This window comes from Lithobates pipiens, unplaced genomic scaffold, assembly GCF_037356315.1.
Source record: "Lithobates pipiens isolate NorthernLeopardFrog02 unplaced genomic scaffold, aLitPip1_a1.2 Scaffold_19, whole genome shotgun sequence".
NCBI classification, from domain to species: domain Eukaryota; kingdom Metazoa; phylum Chordata; class Amphibia; order Anura; family Ranidae; genus Lithobates; species Lithobates pipiens.
This window is the reverse complement of record NW_027507764.1, coordinates 106,020,961-106,041,995: the sequence shown is the minus strand read 5'-3', so window position 1 is coordinate 106,041,995 and position 21,035 is coordinate 106,020,961. Positions and strand designations below refer to the sequence as shown.

Sequence of the window (21,035 nt, the reverse complement as noted above, 5' to 3'; positions counted from 1 at the left end):
CACTGTATGTGTGCCAACGGTCAAAATGTATATGCCCTCCACAGGATACGTCTAAGCCCTTGTGCACACAGTCGGACATTCCGACAACCAAATCCGTTGGATTTTGTCCGAAACTGTTGCATACACACAGTCGGACAAAGTTGTCAGAAAATCCGATCGTACTTAACGTGATGACGTTATTTCGTTAGGACGGGACTACGTTCAGGCTAGTAGCCAATATCTTTGGTCTAGGAATTTGATCCGAGCATGCATGGCACTTTGTCCGATCGGAATTCTCTACACATGATCGGACAAAGTCATGTTGTCGGAAAATTTTATAGCCCAGCTGTAAAACTTGGTCCGTCGGATACTCAGACGGAAACAGTCTGATGGAGCCCACACCCTGTCGGATTATCCGACAACACGGTCCTATCGGACATTTCCATCGGAATGTCCGACCGTGTGTACAAGGGCTAATGGCTTATATGCTGGTGATTGCGTTATAGCCTCTGCTTTGTACAGCAATATCACTTGGTAAAGAATGGTATAAGCCAGAAGTTGAGGGAGTGCAGCCCCTATAATCTGAATGTGCTGCTGGGCTACACCTTCTGTTTGAATATCAGATGTTTAGTCCTGAACTGCTGATGTGCTACACCCTCCGCCTAAATCCCATGTAGTTTGGTCTTTAAGCCCCAAATAAAAAGAGATTATGAATTAAACCTTAGTGTGAGTAATGTGAAGGTTGTATCCTCAGCCTGTGTAAAGTGTACTACAAAAAAAGAGTGGTAAAAAATGACAACGGAAATGACAATAAAAATAAAAGATGTCCTTACATTAAACTAATCTATGAAAATATTGCACAATGCCCGTGAAATAAATAACAAAAGAAAGTGCTGATGTGAATTCGATAAAGTGCTGGTGCAATGATTTGTTGCACTTTGTTTATATCAGGGCTCGACAAAACCTGGGCGCCAGGTCGCATTTGCGACTAGAATTAGCGACCTGGCGCAGCACAGCTGGGGGTATCCTGTCTCCGTGGACCCCCCCGGCGTGATTGCGTCGGGCCGCGCCGCCGGTAATTGAGCCCCCGGCTTTGAGGCCTTCTGTGATCCTATGGTTCCTTCTGGAATCTGACGCCCTCTTGTGGTGGCCGTTGGAATTACAACCAGCAATGCTAATGAGGCTGGCAGGCAGGGCAAACTCCATCTCCTTCCCTTTACTTAGACCCCCTAAACACACACACACACACACACACACACACACACACACACACACATAATTTTTTTTTTTTCTAACACTCTAGAGCAGTGATGGCGAACCTTGGCACTCCAGATGTTTTGGAACTACATTTCCTATGATGCTCATGCACTCTGCAGTGTAGCCGAGCATCATGGGAAATGTCGTTCCAAAACACCTGGGGTGCCAAGGTTCGCCATCACTGCTCTAGAGAGTAAAATGGTGGTCGTTGCAATACTGTCTGTCACACCGTATTTGCACAGCGGACTTACAAGCACACTTTTTTGGGGGAAAAATAAATTGAATTAAAAAAAATAAGACAACATTAAAAGTTAGCCCAATTTTTTTTTTATATTGTGAAAGATAATGCTACGCCAAGTAAATCGATACCAAACATGTCATGCTTCAAAATTGCGCCCGCTCATGGAATGGCGACAAACTTTTACCCTTTAAAATCTCCATAGGCTATGCTTAAAAAAATTCTACAGGTTGCATGTTTTGAGTTACAGAGGAGGTCTGGGGCTAGAATTATTGCTCTTACTCTACCGATCGCAGCGATACCTCACATGTGTGGTTTGAACACCGCTTTCATATATGCGTTCGCTTCTGCACGCAAGCTTGGCAGGACAGGGCGCGTTTAAATTAATTATTTTATTTATTTTTCTTACTTTAAACTTTTATTTTTTTCACTGTTCTTTTAAAAAAAACGTGTCACTTTTATTCCTATTGCAAGGAATTTAAAAATCCCTTGTAATAGAAAAAATCATGACAGGTCCCCATATATGAGATCTGGGGTCAGAGAGACCTCACATCTCATATTTACACTAAAATGTAATTTAAAAAAAATTCGTCATTTGAAAAAAATAAAACAAAAAAGATCTATGGGCAATGACTTGGAGACAGGTGGGGGGCTGGGGGCTATCTTCCCCTTACTCGTCTCCATGTCAGGCCAGGGACAGGTCCAGATCGCCGTCATGGACCTGGCTCCTAACTTTTTTAGCTGGCTCCTAGATTCCAAGCAAATTTGTCAACCCCTAGTTTATATAATGTGTTACAACCGCTGGTGTGTTCACACAAAAAGTGTCCAGTGCTTGCTGAGAATTACAAGGGCCTACTGAGGGCCAACTGAGGGCGCTCACCAGCACCCTCGTAGTTCATTAAAAACTACAAGCTGTCAGCCACAGTAACATGTTATGAATAGTGAACCTTTAAACAAAGGTTCAGTTAATATGCTTGGTCAGAGAGGAAAACATGTATACTTGCATAGGAGCATACCTAAAATTTAAAGCTGAACTCCAGGCAGAATTTATTTTCCACACTGAAAGGGTTAACTTCTTGTTTTTGTTCTAGGGGGGGGATTGGAGAGCGGAGCTGTACCTAATTCTCACAGGACAAGACTGGTCCCTGCGGCTCCTATGGGCTGCTGTACAAAATGCTGTGAAAAAAGGCTAGATATCTCAGGTCTGCTGTCTAAACCCTTTATTTAGTTCAATCATACATTCTGGATATTTGGTTCAGACAGTATCAATTGCAGTGTAAAAGCTGTCTCACCACAGGTGGAAATAATAAAGCGTTACCCCATTTCAATACTGTCATGCATAACAATAGTCATTGATCGGTTCTATGCAAAAACAGACAGATGTAGGATGAGGTTACTGAATTAGCACTTCGGTGTAATTTAAAGTGGTTGTAAACCCTCTCCTATACCCAGTGAAGTGAACAGCCTCAGACACTACACAGATGAAAACTAAAATTTTAAAAAAGTGCAGATCGCATGAGAGCCGATTGGAGGAAAAGGCACACACCCCCTCCACATGGGCAGAGGAACGAAGAAAGTTGCAGAGCTGTATTCTGAATAGCCAAGCTCTCTGCTCATCTCCCTCTAAGTTCCCTCCCCAACACAAATTTCCAACTGCCTTCATCTCCTGTGTCAAGCCTCATACACACGATTGGACTTTGTACAAACTTTCCTGTGGATTTTTTTTACAAAAGGGTCGTTGGCCGTAAATTTGTATTGCATACACACGATCTGACTTTTTAGGCAACAAACACGAACATAGTGACGTTTCAATGTACTGACGACACTTCAAAGTCAGATAAAAACCGAAAAAGTTTGTCTGATGGAGCATACACACGGTCGGATGTTGCATTAAAACAGCTAATTTGCATGTTTGTTGACAAAAAGTCAGATCGTGTGTACGGGCTTTAAGAAAGCTGGTCAGAAGTGACTGCTGATAACAGAATTACTGAGCAGTAGAAAGATATGGGACTTAAAGCTTTGGAGAGAGATAAAGTAAAACACTACAGATATATGTGCCTAGGTCAGATTTTCAGATTTCAGGAATGGGGTTTACAACCACTTTAATGTCTCTCTATATCTACCATTTGTGAATCCTGCTGGAATAAGGATACAGTCTTAAACTAGATAAACATAGGATTATATGTGTATGTTATACCTTAGCAGCTCGGGCAGCCTTCATCTTCAAGAGCATATCAACAAAAGCCACTCTGACCTTCTCCGAATTATCGTGGAGACTGTACTTCAAAGATGGCAACATTTGCTCCAACAGTGGATGACTAAACTTGTTATCCAGAAGTATTTTCAGACACTAAAAACAAAAAGAAAGAACATTAGTTGTAGGTCAAAGTGGTCTGTAAGGGTTTACAACCACTTTAATGAGCACTGTTCACTTTGAATTCCCAATCATACAGATAAAATATACTGGGATTTAGATATTAACAGATTTGGATAACTTCCCTCTCATTACAGCCTTGTCCAAGATTTTAACAATAGACTGCCTGGCTTAAGAAAGAAAATGTTTCTGGTGCTCTTCAGAAGACCCATTATGCCGCATTTTTCCTGCACCGAACGCAATGCAAAGGCACAGTAATGCATCTTAAATGCAATTTAATGCAGAGACTGATGTAAATTAACCCTTAAATATATATAAAACAATTGACACAAAACTATTATACTTCTCTTTCATCTTGAAGTTATGACTGTTACAAGACGGATACAAATTTTGGAAACAGTAAAACTAATTTTCCCCAAAAAGTCAAAAAAGTCAAGGTGCTCTAGAACCTGAGAAGGTCCCATTTCCTTGGACTTCACTTTTAAAAGGGAAATTTCAGTGCTTGGACAGGCATACCTACTGTCCAATAATGCTTTGGAATTCAATGAAAGCATCATCAGGTGGCAAGGTCTATCAACAGGAGGAGCTGTTCCTCAGGAATATTCTGGAATGGCTGAAAAAAAAGTAGAGTTAGACCGGTAACTTTGTTTCTAGGAGTCGTCCAGGACAGCACTAGAGAGAGATGGGCTCCACCTCCAGAGGCAGGAAACACATCACAGATCTTTAAAGGGCGGCTTCCGTCCTTTCCCCTTCAGTCTCTAACCGAGAACTTCCCCGGAACGGCTTCTGTAACAACAAAAACACTTATCCAACATTATAACAGCATATAGGGAGGGAATCCCTGCTGTCCTGGATGACTCCTAGAAACCGTTTTACCGGTAAGTCTAACTCTAGTTTTCTCTAGTTGTCTGTCCAGGACAGCACTAGAGAGGATCAACGAGAACTTACCAGATATGGGGCGGGGCGGGGGTGGGGACTACAGCTTGGAGGTCTTTTCTCCCAAATGATTGGTCTTGCGCTGAGATAAGGTCCAATCTATAGTGCTTCATGAAAGTGGAGTAGTTTGACCATGTTGCTGCTCGACAGATTTGTTCTGGTGTCGCTCCAACTCGCTCTGCCCAGGAGTGCACGTGTGGAGTGAGCGATCGGTGAAAAAGGACATTCCATTTTCATAATTTTGTAAGCTTCCACAATAGCCTGTTTGATCCATCTTGCAATTGTGTTCTTTGAAGCTTGGGACCCCAGTTTTTTTAACCCACATGTAAAATAAAAATAAAAAGTGCATTGGATTTGCTAGTGCTTTTCGACATCTCCAGATACTGTAAGACACAGGCTCTCACATCCAGCTGGTGGAATTCTACTTCACTTGGATTGGTGGGGGACCCACAGAATGAAGGCAAAATAATTTCCTGAGTTCTATGGAATTTTGTCACCACTTTGGGTAAAAATCCCAAGTCTGTACGTAGCACCAGCCTGTCTTCAAAAATGTCTCTTTTATAGAAAGTGCCTGAAGCTCGCTAATATGTCTAGCTGTGGATATAGCCACTAGAAACACAGTTTTGAGTGTGATCCATTTTAAGGAGGGCTCTACATCCTGTGACCATTTTACCCATCCCTGTAGTACAATTGAGGGGTCCCATTTTGGTAAAATTTTAAACGCAACAGGTTTAATTCTGGCTAACCCCTTAAAGAACCTGCTAACTAGTGGGTCCAACGGCAGGGGTTGCTCTAGAAACACAGACAGGGCCGCAATTTGTCCCTTCAAAGTACTAATGGCCAGTCCTTTATCCGTGCTGTCTTGCAAAAATGCTAAGACTGCCGGGATACTGAGATACTTTTTTTAGCGTCTAACCATGAACAAAAAAAAAAAAAAAAACTTTCCAAAACTGAAATTGCTTGGGTTACCTTCTTTCTACTGGAAAGAAGTGTATTTACCACCCTGTCTGATAGCCCATTAGACTTCAAGAGGCTCTCCTCAGACACCAGGCCGATAATTTCAGGGTCTGTATTTCTGGCAACAGAACTGGGCCCCGAGAAAGGAGATCCTTCCTCTCGGTCAGCATGAGCGGAGACTCCTCCGACAGGCCCAGCAGCATTGAGAACCTCTTTGGCCAATATGTGACCACCAATATCATTGTGGTCCGTTCCTGAAGAAACGTCCTCAGGACTAGAGGAATCAGTTTGAATGGGGAAAAGGCATAGCAAGTGCGAAAAGCCCAACTTTGTGCCAAAGCGTCTATCCCTTTGGCCCTTGCTTCCCTCTCCAGTGAGAAGTACACTGGAACCAGGGTGTTCGTTCTGTTGGCGAACAAATCCACCTCTGGGAGACCCCACTTCTGCACATCAGCTGAAAGATTTCCCTGTTGAGGGTCCATTCTGATTCGCACACTTGGTGTCGACTCAGAAAATCCGCCAGATGGTTGTCCACTCTTTTCAGATGGACTGCCGAGATCGACCCTAGGTTTTTCTCGGGCCAATACAAGATCGTACTTGTTAGCCTGATTAAGGATGGGCATCTTGTTCCTCCTCGTTTGTTTAGATATGAGACTGCTACCACGCTGTCCGAGAGGACCTGTACGTGGTGGTCCTTCAGATCTCTGGCAAATGCTTTCAATGCTTCCCAGATCGCCTGCAACTCTCTTCAATTGGCTGACCTTTGGGATTGTGCTTTCCCCCAATGTCCTTGGGCTATTTTTGACCCAAATGGGCCCCCCAGCCCAAAGCACTGGCATCCGTAGTGACAGACACTGGAGGAGACCACCAAAGATCTGTACTAGGTTCTTCTCTTTTCTCCACCACCACAGAGACTTTCTGGTCTTTGAAGATAGGTGGATAGTCGAGTCTAGGGATTCTTGTACTCCATCCCAGCTGCTCAGGATGTTGGCCTGAAGGCATCTGAAGTGGGCCATTGCCCAAGAAACTGCAGGAATGGTTGCCACTAACAGACCCAGTCCCAACATGGCTAAGCAGAGGGAAATTGCCTGATTGTTTTGCAGAAAGATTGCAGTCGCCGCCTTCACCCTTTCTGCTTTCTCCTCTGTCAGGAAGATTTTGTGTCACCGAGTCTACCAGGAAACCCAGGTACTGTGTGGCCTGTGTCGGTACCAAATGCGACTTTTCTTCGTTTATCAACCACCCTAGTCTGTTTAGACAAGAAATGGCTACCCTCAGGTCTCCCTGAAGTTGGAGTATTGAGGGGGCGAAGAATAAAAAGGTCGTCCAAGTATGATATGACCGCAATTCCTTTCAGCCACAGGGGAGCCAATGATTCCGCCAGGACTTTAGTAAATATCCTGGGGGAGGATGATAGGCCGAATGGCAGGGCCCTGAAATGGAAGCGTTGTGTCTGCCTTCCCCACTGAATCGCTATTCTCAAATATTTTTGAGAGTCCTCGTGAATGGGGATGTGCAGGTAAGCATCCCTCAGATCGAGGGAGGCCATGAAACAACATGGGGGAAGGATTGACCTTACTGTAAAAATTGTTTCCATCCGGAATTCTTTGTATGTTACTCACTTGTTTAGTAACCTTAGATTCAAAATTCCCCGGAATTTGCCCGGCGGTTTCCTCACTACAAACACATGCGAGTAGAAACCGTGGTTTACTGTTGGCACTTGAACTAGAACCCTCTGGTCTACCAAATCGCCAATTTGCATCAGCAAGGCCGTCACATTCTGAGGATCTTTTGGAGGTTTGGTCACACACATCCTCATAGGCGGAGTGTGCTTGAACTGTATTTGATAACCCTCCCTGATTATCCTCAGGATAAAAGTATTTGGGGTAATTCTTTCCCGCTGTGGGAGGAACTGCCCCAGACCCCCCCCCCCCCCCCCCACAGGAACCAAGTCACTGGGACTTAGTGGTTTTCTTAGAAGAGGAAAACAGATTACTTTTCTGTTCCTTCCCCCCCCGTTTCTTAGGAGCTGACCCCTTAGCAGTCTGTCCCTGCCTTTGGGGACGAAAAAAAAAGTGCATCTGCCATGTAACCTGCTGCTTTGTGCAGCATAGGAAGGGAATCCAAGTTTTCCTTCCTAGAGGTTCCACTTTCTAAATGCCCTTGCAGTTGCTCCAGCCAGACCTCCAGGTTGTGAGCCACTATTGTTGTGGCCATTGCATGTTTTAAATTGGTCATGGCTACTTCCCATGACCTTTTTAACAACACCTCCATCCTTTTGTCCATGGGTTCCTTGAGGGCACCCATGTCCTCAAAGGCGAGGTCTGTTGATTTTGCGCACTGGGAGAAGGCTGCGTCTACTTTGGGTACTTTGTTCCAGACGCAGGTGGGATCTTTACTGAAGGGAAATCTCCTCTTCATACTTTTGGGAAAAAATATTTTTTTTCTCTGGTTCCACCCACTCTTTAATAGAGTCCACCAGTGCGCTGTGAACCGGGAAAACCCTGGCCGAATCTTCTTTCAGGGTTTGATACATCCGGCCAAGGGCATCCGCTCTTCTTTAATTTCAAACATCTCATAAAATAACCCCCAATAAGGCAACAACCTCCTCAAGTGAGAGCCTGTATCTGGGAGGAGAGCTTGTCCCTTGAATCGGAATATCTCTGGATGATGCCGCCTCACTTAGGCCATCCAGAGTATCCAATTCCCTCTTCCCCCGATTCGTCACCCTCCTCTGGGGTGGAAGCAGTGGGGACTGCGGCTGGTTTCGGGGTCTCAAGGTTCGCTAGCATTGCCTTGATGGACTGCATTTCTTTCTGTACCCCAGAAATCAGTTTCTTACAGACCAATTTATCTATGCAGGGTTTACAGAGGGGCTTAACCAATCCCACTTTAAATTTGTTCATACAGGATGGACATTTCTTCTTCCCCCCCCGACCTCTCTGGGTTTTTGGGCAGAGACTAAGACAAGAGGAGAGAAGAAAAGGAAGGGAAACAGACAAGCGAATATCAACGTAACCTTAGCAAAATAGGATGCCTTCACCAAAACACCTATGTGCACCCCACCAGCCACTAACAGGATTCGCAAGACACAGTCTGGATCCTGTTTAAATAGAGAGGGGGAGGTGACACAAAAATGAACTATTTCCAAATGCCTTTGCACCAACCGGTCCACCGCCCCCCCCCCCCCCATAGGTATAAGACACCCTTGTGTTTGCCTACCTGAGATGGTTCGGCTCCACTGACACAATCCGCTGCATCCATCCGTTCAGAAGTTGCCTGACTGCTTGGAGGCTTTCCTGAGGTACAGCACAGTGTCTTGTGGCTGGCGCTTTTTAAATAAGCCACCCTGGTTCTGCCGTCCATGCTTGCCACGCGGCCCAGAACCGGTTCGCCGGAAGTCCCCGCCCGCCTCCTGCGTTCCACAGGCCGGAACTCACTGCCTGTGCCCGCCCCTTGCCAAATCTGAATCCGATCCTCAGGCGGGGAACGCTAGCCCTCCCCGAGCTACCTAGGAGGAGGGCACCGGTTCACAGCTGTGCTAAGCCTGACCGGGGGACTCCAGATGTCCACCATCCTGATGCCCAGGTACACAGACCTCCTTCCCCTTCTCACATGGGCTTTCCCAGGTTTCAGGGGAAGGAGAGCTCCAATCCAGCCTCCTCCTCCTTTGGAGGAAACACAAAGACTGAAGGGGAAAGGACGGAAGCCGCCCTTTAAAAGATCTGTGATGCGTTTCCTGCCTCTGGAGATGGAGCCCATCTCTCTAGTGCTGTCCTGGACAGACGACTAGAGAAAAAAACCTATTTTGTGAATTGCACATTACAGGATGCAGGAGAAGTGTTCTGCAGCCTTAGGATATCCAAAAGCAGTCCAAATGTGGGGTGGACAACACAGCAATGGATGATGAACAGATCCACAAAAAGCAGCATAAAACAGAGGGGTTTTTAGGGCTCACCTGAAGAACATTAGGACCGAAGTTGGCACACACATCTAGCTAGTAAAACCCAACTAATGTGTGAACCGAAGACCAGGTGTCTGGAGAGATTAAAGGACCAGACTGAAGATCCACCATGTCACAGCAAGTCTCATCCTGCTGGTCAGGTGTATGGGATGAGGACTGGACCCTGCTTATCCTACGCTGCCAGAATGTTGAGTTGCCCTTTTCTCCATTGTCTCTACCACTTTGAGGGATAATCGCCTTCATTGGGTGGTGGTTCCAGGCCAAGTGCTTACCCTTTTCTGTGGCTGTTTATTGGATATTCAGGACACACCTTACCTGCTTTTGACCTTCATTCATGAGGTCTTAAGCTTCTGGTAAGAGGCTTGTGGCCTTTGAGGTGGTGAAAGCACTGAAACAGTCACTTGTGACTATGTCACAAAGAGCTTTATATTGGACATTATATTTGTTGTGTTGCGTGTCGCATATCAACTTTTTCATTTGGCTCTTTATGGTAAATTTGTGTGCATGTTTTTTGGGTACTGCTTTATTTTACTTGCAGTTCAAAGAGCCACCCAATTTACCCAATATCAGAAGCTGGCATCATATGAGGCCTAAAACATCCACCTGGTAAAACCAGGATGGTAGCCTTCCAAAACGGAAAAGTTGCACGATGCTGAAAAACTACAAGTAGTGTGAAGAACCACTCAGATCTACAAGAGTGTGGCAAGGGAGGAACCCAATGCGTAAGACCATAAGTTTGGATGATGGTCTGAATTTCTCACTTCCTGTTCCTCCTCAGTAAGCTGCTCTGACTGACTAAACACCGCTCGGATGATTGTGTGAAGTTTACTGAGAAGAAACAGGAAGTGAGAAATTCAGACAAAGAAAAAAAAAAAAGATTTAGAAGGGAAATTGAAGGAAAAGGTAAGTGAATCAACAATGCACTAGCTTAAAAGGAACCTATTTAGAAACTAAAAAACAAAGCTTTACAACCCCTTTAAAAAAAAGGTACAAACTTAAAACTGTATCCAACTGCCTACTGTGAATGGAATAGTTGCAGAGGGAAAGTGGTTTCAACTACCTGCCTAAATATACTACAGTACTGAAGGCAAAAGGGGGGCATGTACAAAAAGGTTCCATACTCCGTAATCCCACCAAAAAAAATATTGCATAACATCCTAAATACCGTATAGTCAGAGGAGACTAACACTCCAGAGAAGACTTCTAAAGTCAGCTAGACTCATGCAGTGCCAAGTAATCAAGATATTTATACATAACAAATTAGCAGTGCTTAGTTGCAGACATTTTAGCTGTGTTTAGGAAAAGGTGTCCAGGGTCAATCTACAGCTAAATGCGCACAGCGTTTAGCATCAGAAAATGACATATTTCCCCCTTTCTACCTGAAATGTTAGTGTTCCTTCTCATGTTGGTTCTCATACATCCTCATGTTGGTATTCATTTTGGCAGACATGGTCTAACCATAGTTAGTAAGCTGTCAAAGGTGGGCACTGACATTCTGGCACAGTTGGAAAATTTATTGGGATAGGTTCGGATTTCCTCATACATCAGGATAAAATATCACCTAGTTAGATGTGGGAGGATGTACCAATCTTCGCTTCTTTGCCTCTATCTGCCCCAGAGCTGGCTCACACCAGAGATTTGGGTGCCAATTAATTGTTAATGGTACCCTAAAATGTAGATTGCAGAGGGTTTGCAGGCACCAAATGACATGGTACCGTAGTACCATGCAGTTTGGTTTGGTGTGTTTTTAAAAGTAGTGCGTGTGAACTGGCCCACAAATGTATTTTTCTCCACTCAAGCAGGCACACAATGGTAAGCACCACCTTTGCTCTGCACTCCATTTTAATTATACTGCTCTATCTACTTTCTCAGAGAACCACCAATGTCTAATAGGAAGTACCTGGGGTATACCCCCCCCCCCCCCAAGAATGGGGTATTGTGAAAACAAAAAAGGGTGAAAAACCCTGACACAGCTAAACTCAACTATCTGCAGCCAAACTGGCTGCTGTTGGATACAAATGCCATGTGAATTTGTGTGGTTATCCCCGCCCCCCCAAATTAGCAGTAGAGGAGGCACTATTGAATGAGTAATATGTCAGCGAGTAACTGTGAAGTGCAAGCAGGAAGGATAGCCATCCATGGTTGTAGTACATGCACACAAAAAACAAAAACAAAAATAAAATAAAATAAAAAATAAAAAAAATGCATGGGCCGAAAGTAAAAACACAACTACAAGTAAAAACACTGCCCATAATAAAAATAAAGAGGAAAACCTGATTTCCTATACCAGTGACGGTGAACCTTGGCACCCCAGATGTTTTGAACTACCATTTCCCATGATGCTCAACTGCACTGCATTACCATTATGAGAAATGTAGTTCCAAAACATCTGGGGTGCCAAGGTTCACAATCACTGCCCTATACAGTATCCAGCATTAGACAAAAAGGAATATGTGCGGTGTTCTCCAGTGTGCTGCATATGACAACTGCTGTCCATTTGAAACACCTCTACAGCCATAGCAAGTGCCCTGGTCCCAGCATGTAACAAGGGATCTTTAGGTAATACTTGCCTGACCTAAAATGTAAAGGCTTGGTGGGCCTGTCCAAGATGGCAAAGGAGACAGATGTCCAACTGAAAAGCTCTGCTGGTGTGGGGGCGATTCATCCTGCTTTTACAACCTTTCCCGTCTCTTACCATTTCCCAAAACGGCCCTTGAGACACCAGCTACTCTGGCTGAAGACGATGAAAATCGCAATCGGCGCAACAACCTTCGGATCCTCGGGCTGCCTAGGCTACGGTTATTGCTTACCTAGCGCATGTGGCCATACCCATTAACTGGGGGAAGTTATGATGACTTAACCAGGGCTCTGGTTTAGATTATACCTATGCTTTCAAGTTTGCTCTTGCTGTTTTGGCAGACATGCCCCATGAGTCATGCCATCAGGCAGTTAAACTGTTGACTAGGTTTCTGCAATTTTTTACTTTTTTTTTATTTTTAAAAGGGGTTGTAAAGGTAAAAGTTTTTTCACCTTAATGCATTCTATGCATTAAGGTGAAAAAACATCTGACAATGCCGGCTTCCCCAGCCCCCCGTTTTACTTACCTGACCCCTCGAAAGTACCACGCTCGCCCCCGACATCCTCTTCGCCGCTCACCCTGGCCTTTGATTAGCCAGAGTGGATGGATTGAAAGCAGCGCAGTCATTGGTTCGCGCTGCTGTCAATCACATCCAATGACGCGGCGCACCGGGAGCGGGACCGAGTGATACAGTGAGCGGCTACGGCTGCCGGCTGTATTACGGGAGCGTGCCCACAAGCACTCCACATAATGCGAGGGAGCTTGCATGAAGTTGTGGAGTCCTTGCGGGAGAGAGCCGAGACAGCCGCCGAGGGACCCCAGAAGAGCAGGTTCGGGCCACTCTGTGCAAAACATGCCAACACAGTGGAGGCAAGTATAACATTTTTTTTTTTTTTTTTTAATAACAAAGTCTTTAGTGATTCTTTAAGTATTGTGCCCCCAGCTAAGGCCAGGTGATGGGAATGTATGTACCCCCCTACTTACAAGCATCTCTCTCGGGAAGTAAACTCTACTCCCTAGAACGCTGTATACTGTTCATGACAAAGTTTGGATTTTGAACCATGTTTTGTTTTGGGTATGAAGTGTGGTCTGTCTTTCATGTGCAGGGTGGGTGAGGGATGGGAGGGTCCGTTTTTGGTTTTTTGTTCTTCGTTTTTTTTCCTTTTTGGAGCCAAGGCTTACTCAGAAATATAATCGTTAAGACGTGTATTGAATTACTACCACCATTAACCTTGTGTGATCTTTTCAGGTCTCAGACAAGGGGCTTTATGAGCTCCATTTAAGATCTTCAGTGAATGGGCACTAATTCCGATACCCCCTCACCTTTACTCATAGAATGTCCAGGGGTTAAATTCCAAAATTAAGAGGTCCCTCATTTTTTTTTAACTATATGAAAACTCACAAACCAGACTTCTGTATTCTACAAGAGACCCACTTGACTGGGAACAGGATTTTGGTTATACAAAAGCCCTGGGTGGGACATTACTACCACACGACATACTCCTATGCCCATGGGGCGAGTATTCTAGTTCGGAAAAGACCATGCCATTTACGAATTTGGCCCTGCATCTGGACCTTGAGGGCAAATACGTGTTGCTACTTGCTGCGATTGATAATATACCTGTGATATTGGTGGGCTTATACATCCCACCACCTGCAAATATGGCTCTGCTTACCAGGTTGACTCAATTGCTTGCTTCTCATTCTACAAGTGATACAATCATTGAAGGAGACTTTAAACATGACTCTACGTTTAGCTTTACTGATGTCTGGCGGTGGAAAAACACACCTTAAAAACTATACGTGCCACTCTACCCCGGATAGATCTGGTTTTGGTCAGTAGCTCCGTTATAGCCATTGTACAGGTGGTGTCTAGAGCTTCTAATTTGGCACCTACTCAGAACTAAAACTCGGATAACAGAGAAGCCAACAGACAGGGAAAGGAGGGGCAGGGGATCAAACCTGCAACTCTGACCTGGAGTAACACTCTACAGAATCCCCACAATACTGGCCTGATTGATGCTGTCCTATGAAAATTTAACACAGATTAGATTACACATACTCCCGATATGCCACAACCCTGGTCCCGACATACAAGGAATCCCCACGACAATACTAGCCCGATTTTAAAAGGGAAGTCCTGCGATAGCTGAAACACAAACGCTTTTCATTGCTAGGAGTACAGGCTATTGCAGAGAGATCTTCAGTATGGAAAAAAAATTGGAAACCTATACTCATTGGACTGAGGCGACCTCCAGGATTTCATATATATGGTATAAAATCTAACAGTGTATGTTGTCTGACTGGACAGACCACATTTTCCAGGATTTTACCATAAATGTAATGAATTCATCTGTGCTAGCCCTGTTGGCTGACTGCAGAGATGTCTAGGATTTCACATACCTGCCATGAATCTACCAGCAGCTGTTGAAAGAAACCATCCAGAAACTTCTTCCAAATGGTCAGAGAACAGCAGAGCTGAAGAAAAACAACATGTCCACTCTTCCTGAAGACACTAAAAAAACTAAGGAATTTAGATTAGCCTAACTAAGGCAGGGTTATCCTGTGCTGGCCAAAGTGTTAATTTCTGCTGTGTGGGGCAGGATGACCCAACAGTATAATTATTCCTGTATTCCTCAATGGCAAAATCGGCACCAAATGAATCCGAACCTCTCCTGCAACTAGCTTGCTAGCAAGTGGGTCGCAGCTGTGCATTTCAACCCGTAGGGGTCTGAAGCACAGCATATCCATGCTATCAGAGAGGGCCCTGGCGTACTGCAGTGCTGTTCATCTTGTGCCTTCCCAAACTGATGGGTAGAATGTTCGTTACAAAGCCCTATTCAGCAGTCTTCACCCTTTTAGTGGGTATTTTCCCTAAAGAGTTTAGGGCTAACGCAGCATGTGAAACATAGTCCAGTTCACACAATGAACATTACAGGCTGGCCTCACTTCAGCCTGGCAGGGTCCAGGTACGGTCCCCCCAAAGCAAAGCAGAGGAGTAACCAATCAGGATGTTAGTTGCTCTATAATTGCTGTGGAATTTTACTAGCAAAAAAAAAAAAATAATAAATAAGAGGTTCGCTTAAAGTTCTACTGGGAGGTCTTCACAGCTTTTGTTTACCAGTGTCCAAGAAACATGACTCAAGGTTCCAGAACACTTCTCCTGTGTGCCAAAATGTATGAATGAAAAAGTAGCTTGGGCAAAAGAACAGCTGCAGAATACTAAGGCCCCTTTCACACTGGGGTGGATTTCAGGCGTTACAGCGCTAAAAATAGCGCCTGAAAAAAACCGGCCCCTTTTACTCCAGTGTGAAAGCCGAAGGGCTTTCACACTGGAGCGGTGCGCTGGCAGGACAGTGAAAAAAGTCCTGCTAGCCGCATCTTTGGAGCAGTGTATTCACCGCTCCTACCCATTGAAATCAATGGGACAGCGCGGCAATACCGCCGGCAAAGCGCCGCCGCAGCGGCGCTTTGCGGGCGGTTTTAACCCTTTTTTGGCCGCTAGCGGGGGTTAAAACCACCCCGCTAGCGCCCGCAGACCGCCGCTAAAACGACGGTAAAGCGCCGCTAAAAATAGCGGCGCTTTACCGCCGACGCCCGCACCGCCCCAGTGTGAAAGGGGCCTTACTAAAAGGTCTGAATCACTCATAAAAATGACCTGTCTATCACTGAGAAATACAGTGGGGCAAAAAAGTATTTAGTCAGCCACTAATTGTGCAAGTTCTCCCACTTAAAACGATGAGAGGCCTGTAATTGTCATCATAGGTATACCTCAACTATGAGAGACAAAATGTGGAAACAAATCTAGACAATCACATTGTCTGATTTTTGAAAGAATTTATTTGCAAATTATGGTGGAAAATAAATATTTGGTCAATATCAAAAGTTCATCTCAATACTTTGTCGTATATCCTTTGTTGGCAATGACAGAGGTCAAGCATTTTCTGTAAGTCTTCACAAGGTTGTTACACACTGTTGCTGGTAGGTTGGCCCATTCCTCCCTGCAGATCTCCTCTAGAGCAGTGATGTTTTGGGGCTGTAGCTGGGCAACACAGACTTTCAACTCCCTCCAAAGGTCTTCTATGGGGTTGAGATCTGGAGACTGGCTAGGCCACTCCAGGGCCTTGAAATGCTTCTTACGAAGCCACTCCTTCGTTGCCCGGGCGGTGTGTTTGGGATCATTGTCATGCTGAAAGACCCAGCCACGTTTCAACTTCAATGCCCTTGCTGATGGGAGGAGATTGCACTCAAAAATCCCACGATACATTTAATTCTTTCATGTACACAGATCAGTCGTCCTGTTGCCTTTGCAGAGAAACCGCTCCAAAGCATGATGTTGCCACCCCCATGCTTCACAGTAGGTAGGGTGTTCTTTGGTTGCAACTCAGCATTCTCTCTCCTCCAAACACGGCGAGTTGTGTTTCTACGAAACAGTTCTACTTTGGTTTCATCGGACATTCTCCCAATCCTCTTCTGGGTCATCCAAATGCTCTCTAGCAAACCTCAGACGGACCCAGACATGTACTGGCTTGAGAAGGGGGACACTTCTGGAACTGCAGAATCTGCCGAGTCCCTGGCGGCGTAGTGTGTTACTGATGGTACCCTTTGTTACGTTGGTCCCAGCTCTCTGCAGGTCATTCACTAGGTCCCCCCGTGTGGTTCTGGGATTTTTTCTCACCGTTCTTGTGATCATTTTGACCCCACGGGGTGAGATCTTGCATGGAGCCCCAGATCGAGGGAGATTATCAGTGGTTTTATATGTCTTCCATTTTCGAACTATTGCTCCCACAGTTGAATTCTTCACACCAAGCTGCTTGCCTATTGCAGATTCAGTCTTCCCAGCCTAGTGCAGGTCTACAATTTTGTTTCTGGTGTCCTTTGACAGCTCTTTGGTCTTCACCATAGTGGAGTTTGGAGTGTGACTGTTAGAGGTTGTGGACAAGTGTCTTTTAGACTGATAACAAGTTCAAACAGATGCCATTAATACAGGTAATGAGTGGAGGACAGAGGAGACTCTTAAAGAAGATACAGGTCTGTGAGAGCCAGAAATCTTGCTTGTTTGTAGGTGACCAAATACTTATTTTCCACCATAATTTGCAAATGCTTTCAAAAATCCAACAATGTGATTGTCTGAATTTGTTTCACATCTTGTTTCTCATAGTTGAGGTATACCTATGATGACAATTACAGGCCTCTCTCATCTTTTTAAGTTGGAGAACTTGCACAATTGGTGGCTGACTAAATAAATACTTTTTTGCCCCACTGAACAGCTGCCTGAATCCAAGTTCCATTTGAACATATCCAAAGCACTAAATAAACCATACCTTAAAAACAGAACAGCGGACATCAGCAGAGCTGATATCTCCAGCAAGATCACCGAGGATCTTCTTCATAAGGTCTGCCAGCATAGCTGGAGGAATTATCTCCCAATATTTAGCAGCGATCTTACAGACGCCAAGAACTCCAGTAGATCGAACAAGATGATGAGGATCTTCCAAGAGATTCTAGATACAGTGAACAGAAAATGCATTAGGTGAAATAAGTAGCAAAACAAAAACCGAACACACAAAAAAAGTTCTAACAAAAACGTACAAAAAGTTCCTCAAACTGTTTTTGGATTTCATTGTCCATATCTGCTTGGTTCATATTTAGGTCTCGGAGAGGAAAGACTTCAACAAACAGCAAAGCAGCATTGGATCGGACCTCTGAATTTGGAACCTATTATTAGGTGGAAGCCAATGAACAAAAACAAAAAAAACACAAACATTTTTTCAAAGAAACTATACAGGCAACAATGAATATTAATATTCTACAAGGCCAAAATCAAAGTAGTTACCTTTAAACCTCTCCAAATAATAGGTTGGTACAGTCTGTACAGCATCTGCTCCACACCCTGACGCATCTTCTGCTGGTGAAAGTAGCTCAGGATCTAGGACAATACACAATAATGTAACTTTACAAAAAAAATAAAAAAATAAACACAAAAAAATAAAAATAAAGAAAAAAGTGATACAATTTATTGTGTTAAAAACAAAACACACACATCCCTCTAAAAACAGAATAGTAGAGAAAAAAAAAAAAAAAAAGAAGAAAAAAATGATATAGAGATATAGATATATATATATATATATTTTTCTATGAAACACTCAGGGTTCCATATGCTCATAAGGAAAAAAACTCAATCAAGCGCACTGCATATTTATTAAATTTTTTGCAAATGCACTCACATCAGAATAATGTACTTATGCACTGAAAAAGTACTCCTAACCACAATGGTTACCAGATAACAAACTCCCTCTGTCCCACAGCATGACGACATCACAGGCCTTTGAGAAAGTCCAGAGACATTCAACTTGTCGGGGGGGGGGGGGAGCCTGTTTTTATGCATAAGTACATTATACTGATGCGAGTGTAATTGCTGAAGTTTCACTTTTAATAAACAGACAGTGGCGTTTCTCTGCATTTCCTTATGAGCATATATATATATTATCGGTAATGTCTACCTGCGCTATATATATATATATATATATATATATATATATATATATATATATATATATATATATATATATATATATATATATATATATATATATATATATATATATATATATATATAGCAGGTAGACATTACCGATATCCACTTATGCCAGGAAGTCCCCATCATGAAGCAAAGCAATCACAGACCAGGCAGACTATCCTGAATTTCTGTATATTCAGGAACTTGCCGAGAACCTTGAGGTCCAGAATGGAACGGACTTCTCAGTTTGGTTTGGGAACCATGAACAGGATGGAACAGAAACCATGACACCTTTCCTCTGTCAGCACAGGTGTGAAGACCCCCTTGGGAGAGGGATCTTTCCAAGACTGCAAGGAAAAACACCCAAAATAAAAATGCTCTTTTTTGTGGATATGAAGTTACCCTTGAGTGCAAAAAAGCAATCGGGGAAAGCAGAGAAACTCCAGCTTGTAAATTCTGGATAACACACTAAGCGCTGTAGCACCTGTAAAGCGCCTCAGTGTAAAAGTAGCCTCTGAATATCGATAGTGGTTTTAGTAATTTGTGGTGCAAATTTCTCTTAGTTTGGGGAAATTTCATTTCACATCACAGGGCAGAAAGGGAAGGAAACTGTCCACTGTAGACATATAGACTGCAGTAAGAACCAAACAATTGGGTTGATTTATTAAAACCAGGAGAGTGCCAAATTAGGTGCAGCGCTGCATAGAAACCAATCAGCTTCCAGGTTTTATTGTGAAAGCTTAATTGAACAGCTGAAGTTAGAAGCCGAAAGGTTACTATGCACAGCTGCACCAGATTTTGCACTCAGATTTTAGTAAATAAAGCCAAAAGGTTCTAACCCTTCCTGAAACGGTCGATAAGCAAAAAAATCATCAAGTTCAAACTTTTTCATAAATTTGGCAAAAGAATTCTGTAGATTCAAACATTAGAAGGTTTTTTGACTATATACCTCTCTCACTTTGGGGTGCACTGGAGAATTTCTTGGCAAGTGAACTCCATGATGCATGAAGTCCTGGATACAAGTGTGTTCAATTGTCTGTTGTGCAAAATGAAGATTACATGAAATGTTATTCACAAGTGATCCTAAAGTGGAACTACAACAAACTGTTACAAAAAACAAAATGTAAAAAAGTATCCATTACCCAAGAACAACAAAATATATATATATATATATATATATATATATATATATATATATATATATATAATAAAATGCAGCTTACCAGTCCTTTGACTGCATTGTATTTTTTTTATTTCAGGCTTTATTACAGCACTGTCAGTTTGCACAGTGCTTTACATCTAAATTGTAAATTCACACCAGTCCCTGCCCTCAAGAAGCACACTCCAAATTCCCCAAAGCCCAGTACACACTATAAGAATCAGACGAATGACAGCCTGGTTTTCCCTCAATGTTTCACAGGTCAAAACCGAGGATGGTACTAATTGTGCAAAAATTCCTGTACGACAAAGGCTATTTTTTTGTTGTTTGTTTCTGATCATGTACAGTGTTTCGTATAGGATTTTTTTTTGTACGAAAATTGTGATTTATGTTCATGTAGGAGAAACATTTTGGAGTTTGTGCCCTTAACCTAGCTGTATTGCTTAAAGCGTTTGTAAAGATTTTTTTTTTTTTTTAACTAAAAACAAACAAACATGTTATACTTACCTGCTCTGTGCAGGTGTTTTTCAGAGCAGCCCAGGTCCTTTGCTAGCGCTCCAGGCTCCTCTTCTTCATTCAGTGCCCCCATAGGAAGCCGCTTCCTATGGAGGCACTCACGTGGGCTTGCTACTTGTGTTCATAGACCAAGACAGTGGGACATGGCTCCGTCCCTCGTCACATAGTTTGATTGACAGCAGCGGAAACCAATGGCTCCCACTGCTATTGATCTGCTCTGTGAGGAGGGAGAGCTGCTGCACTCATACACTGTTCTGAATCACAATGGGACTCACGTAAGCATAAGACGAGGGCTGGCGGGAAGACCCAGCATATAAGGTTTTTACTCCCTGCCTACATGTAAAAATCTAAATTTTTATGCTAGAAAATTACACAGAATATAAATAAATATGTATATTATATTAGAATATGAATATTTATAATAAAAATATATTTTAGGACTGTGGAAATTAAAAGATTAATTCCTTGATTAATCGTTAATTTTTTTGATCGATCAAAATTATGTTTGACCGGTACTCACCTCCCCGCCGGATTACTGGGTCTTCAGGGAGTTCCGT

General features: G+C 43.5%; 1 protein-coding gene across 1 annotated transcript in view; it reads right to left on the bottom strand.

The window, feature by feature from the left end:
• The window catches only part of NCAPG2 (non-SMC condensin II complex subunit G2), a 95,811-nt gene that overhangs the window by 54,012 nt on the left and 20,764 nt on the right, over positions 1–21,035 (bottom strand). Inside the window, exons 8-12 of the mRNA XM_077491141.1 lie at positions 19,753–19,839; positions 18,120–18,212; positions 17,876–18,001; positions 17,608–17,787; positions 3,672–3,824 (exon numbers count right to left, since the gene is read on the bottom strand). Coding sequence (XP_077347267.1) covers positions 3,672–3,824; positions 17,608–17,787; positions 17,876–18,001; positions 18,120–18,212; positions 19,753–19,839 — 639 coding nt within the window. The remainder of the gene's footprint in view (positions 1–3,671; positions 3,825–17,607; positions 17,788–17,875; positions 18,002–18,119; positions 18,213–19,752; positions 19,840–21,035) is intronic.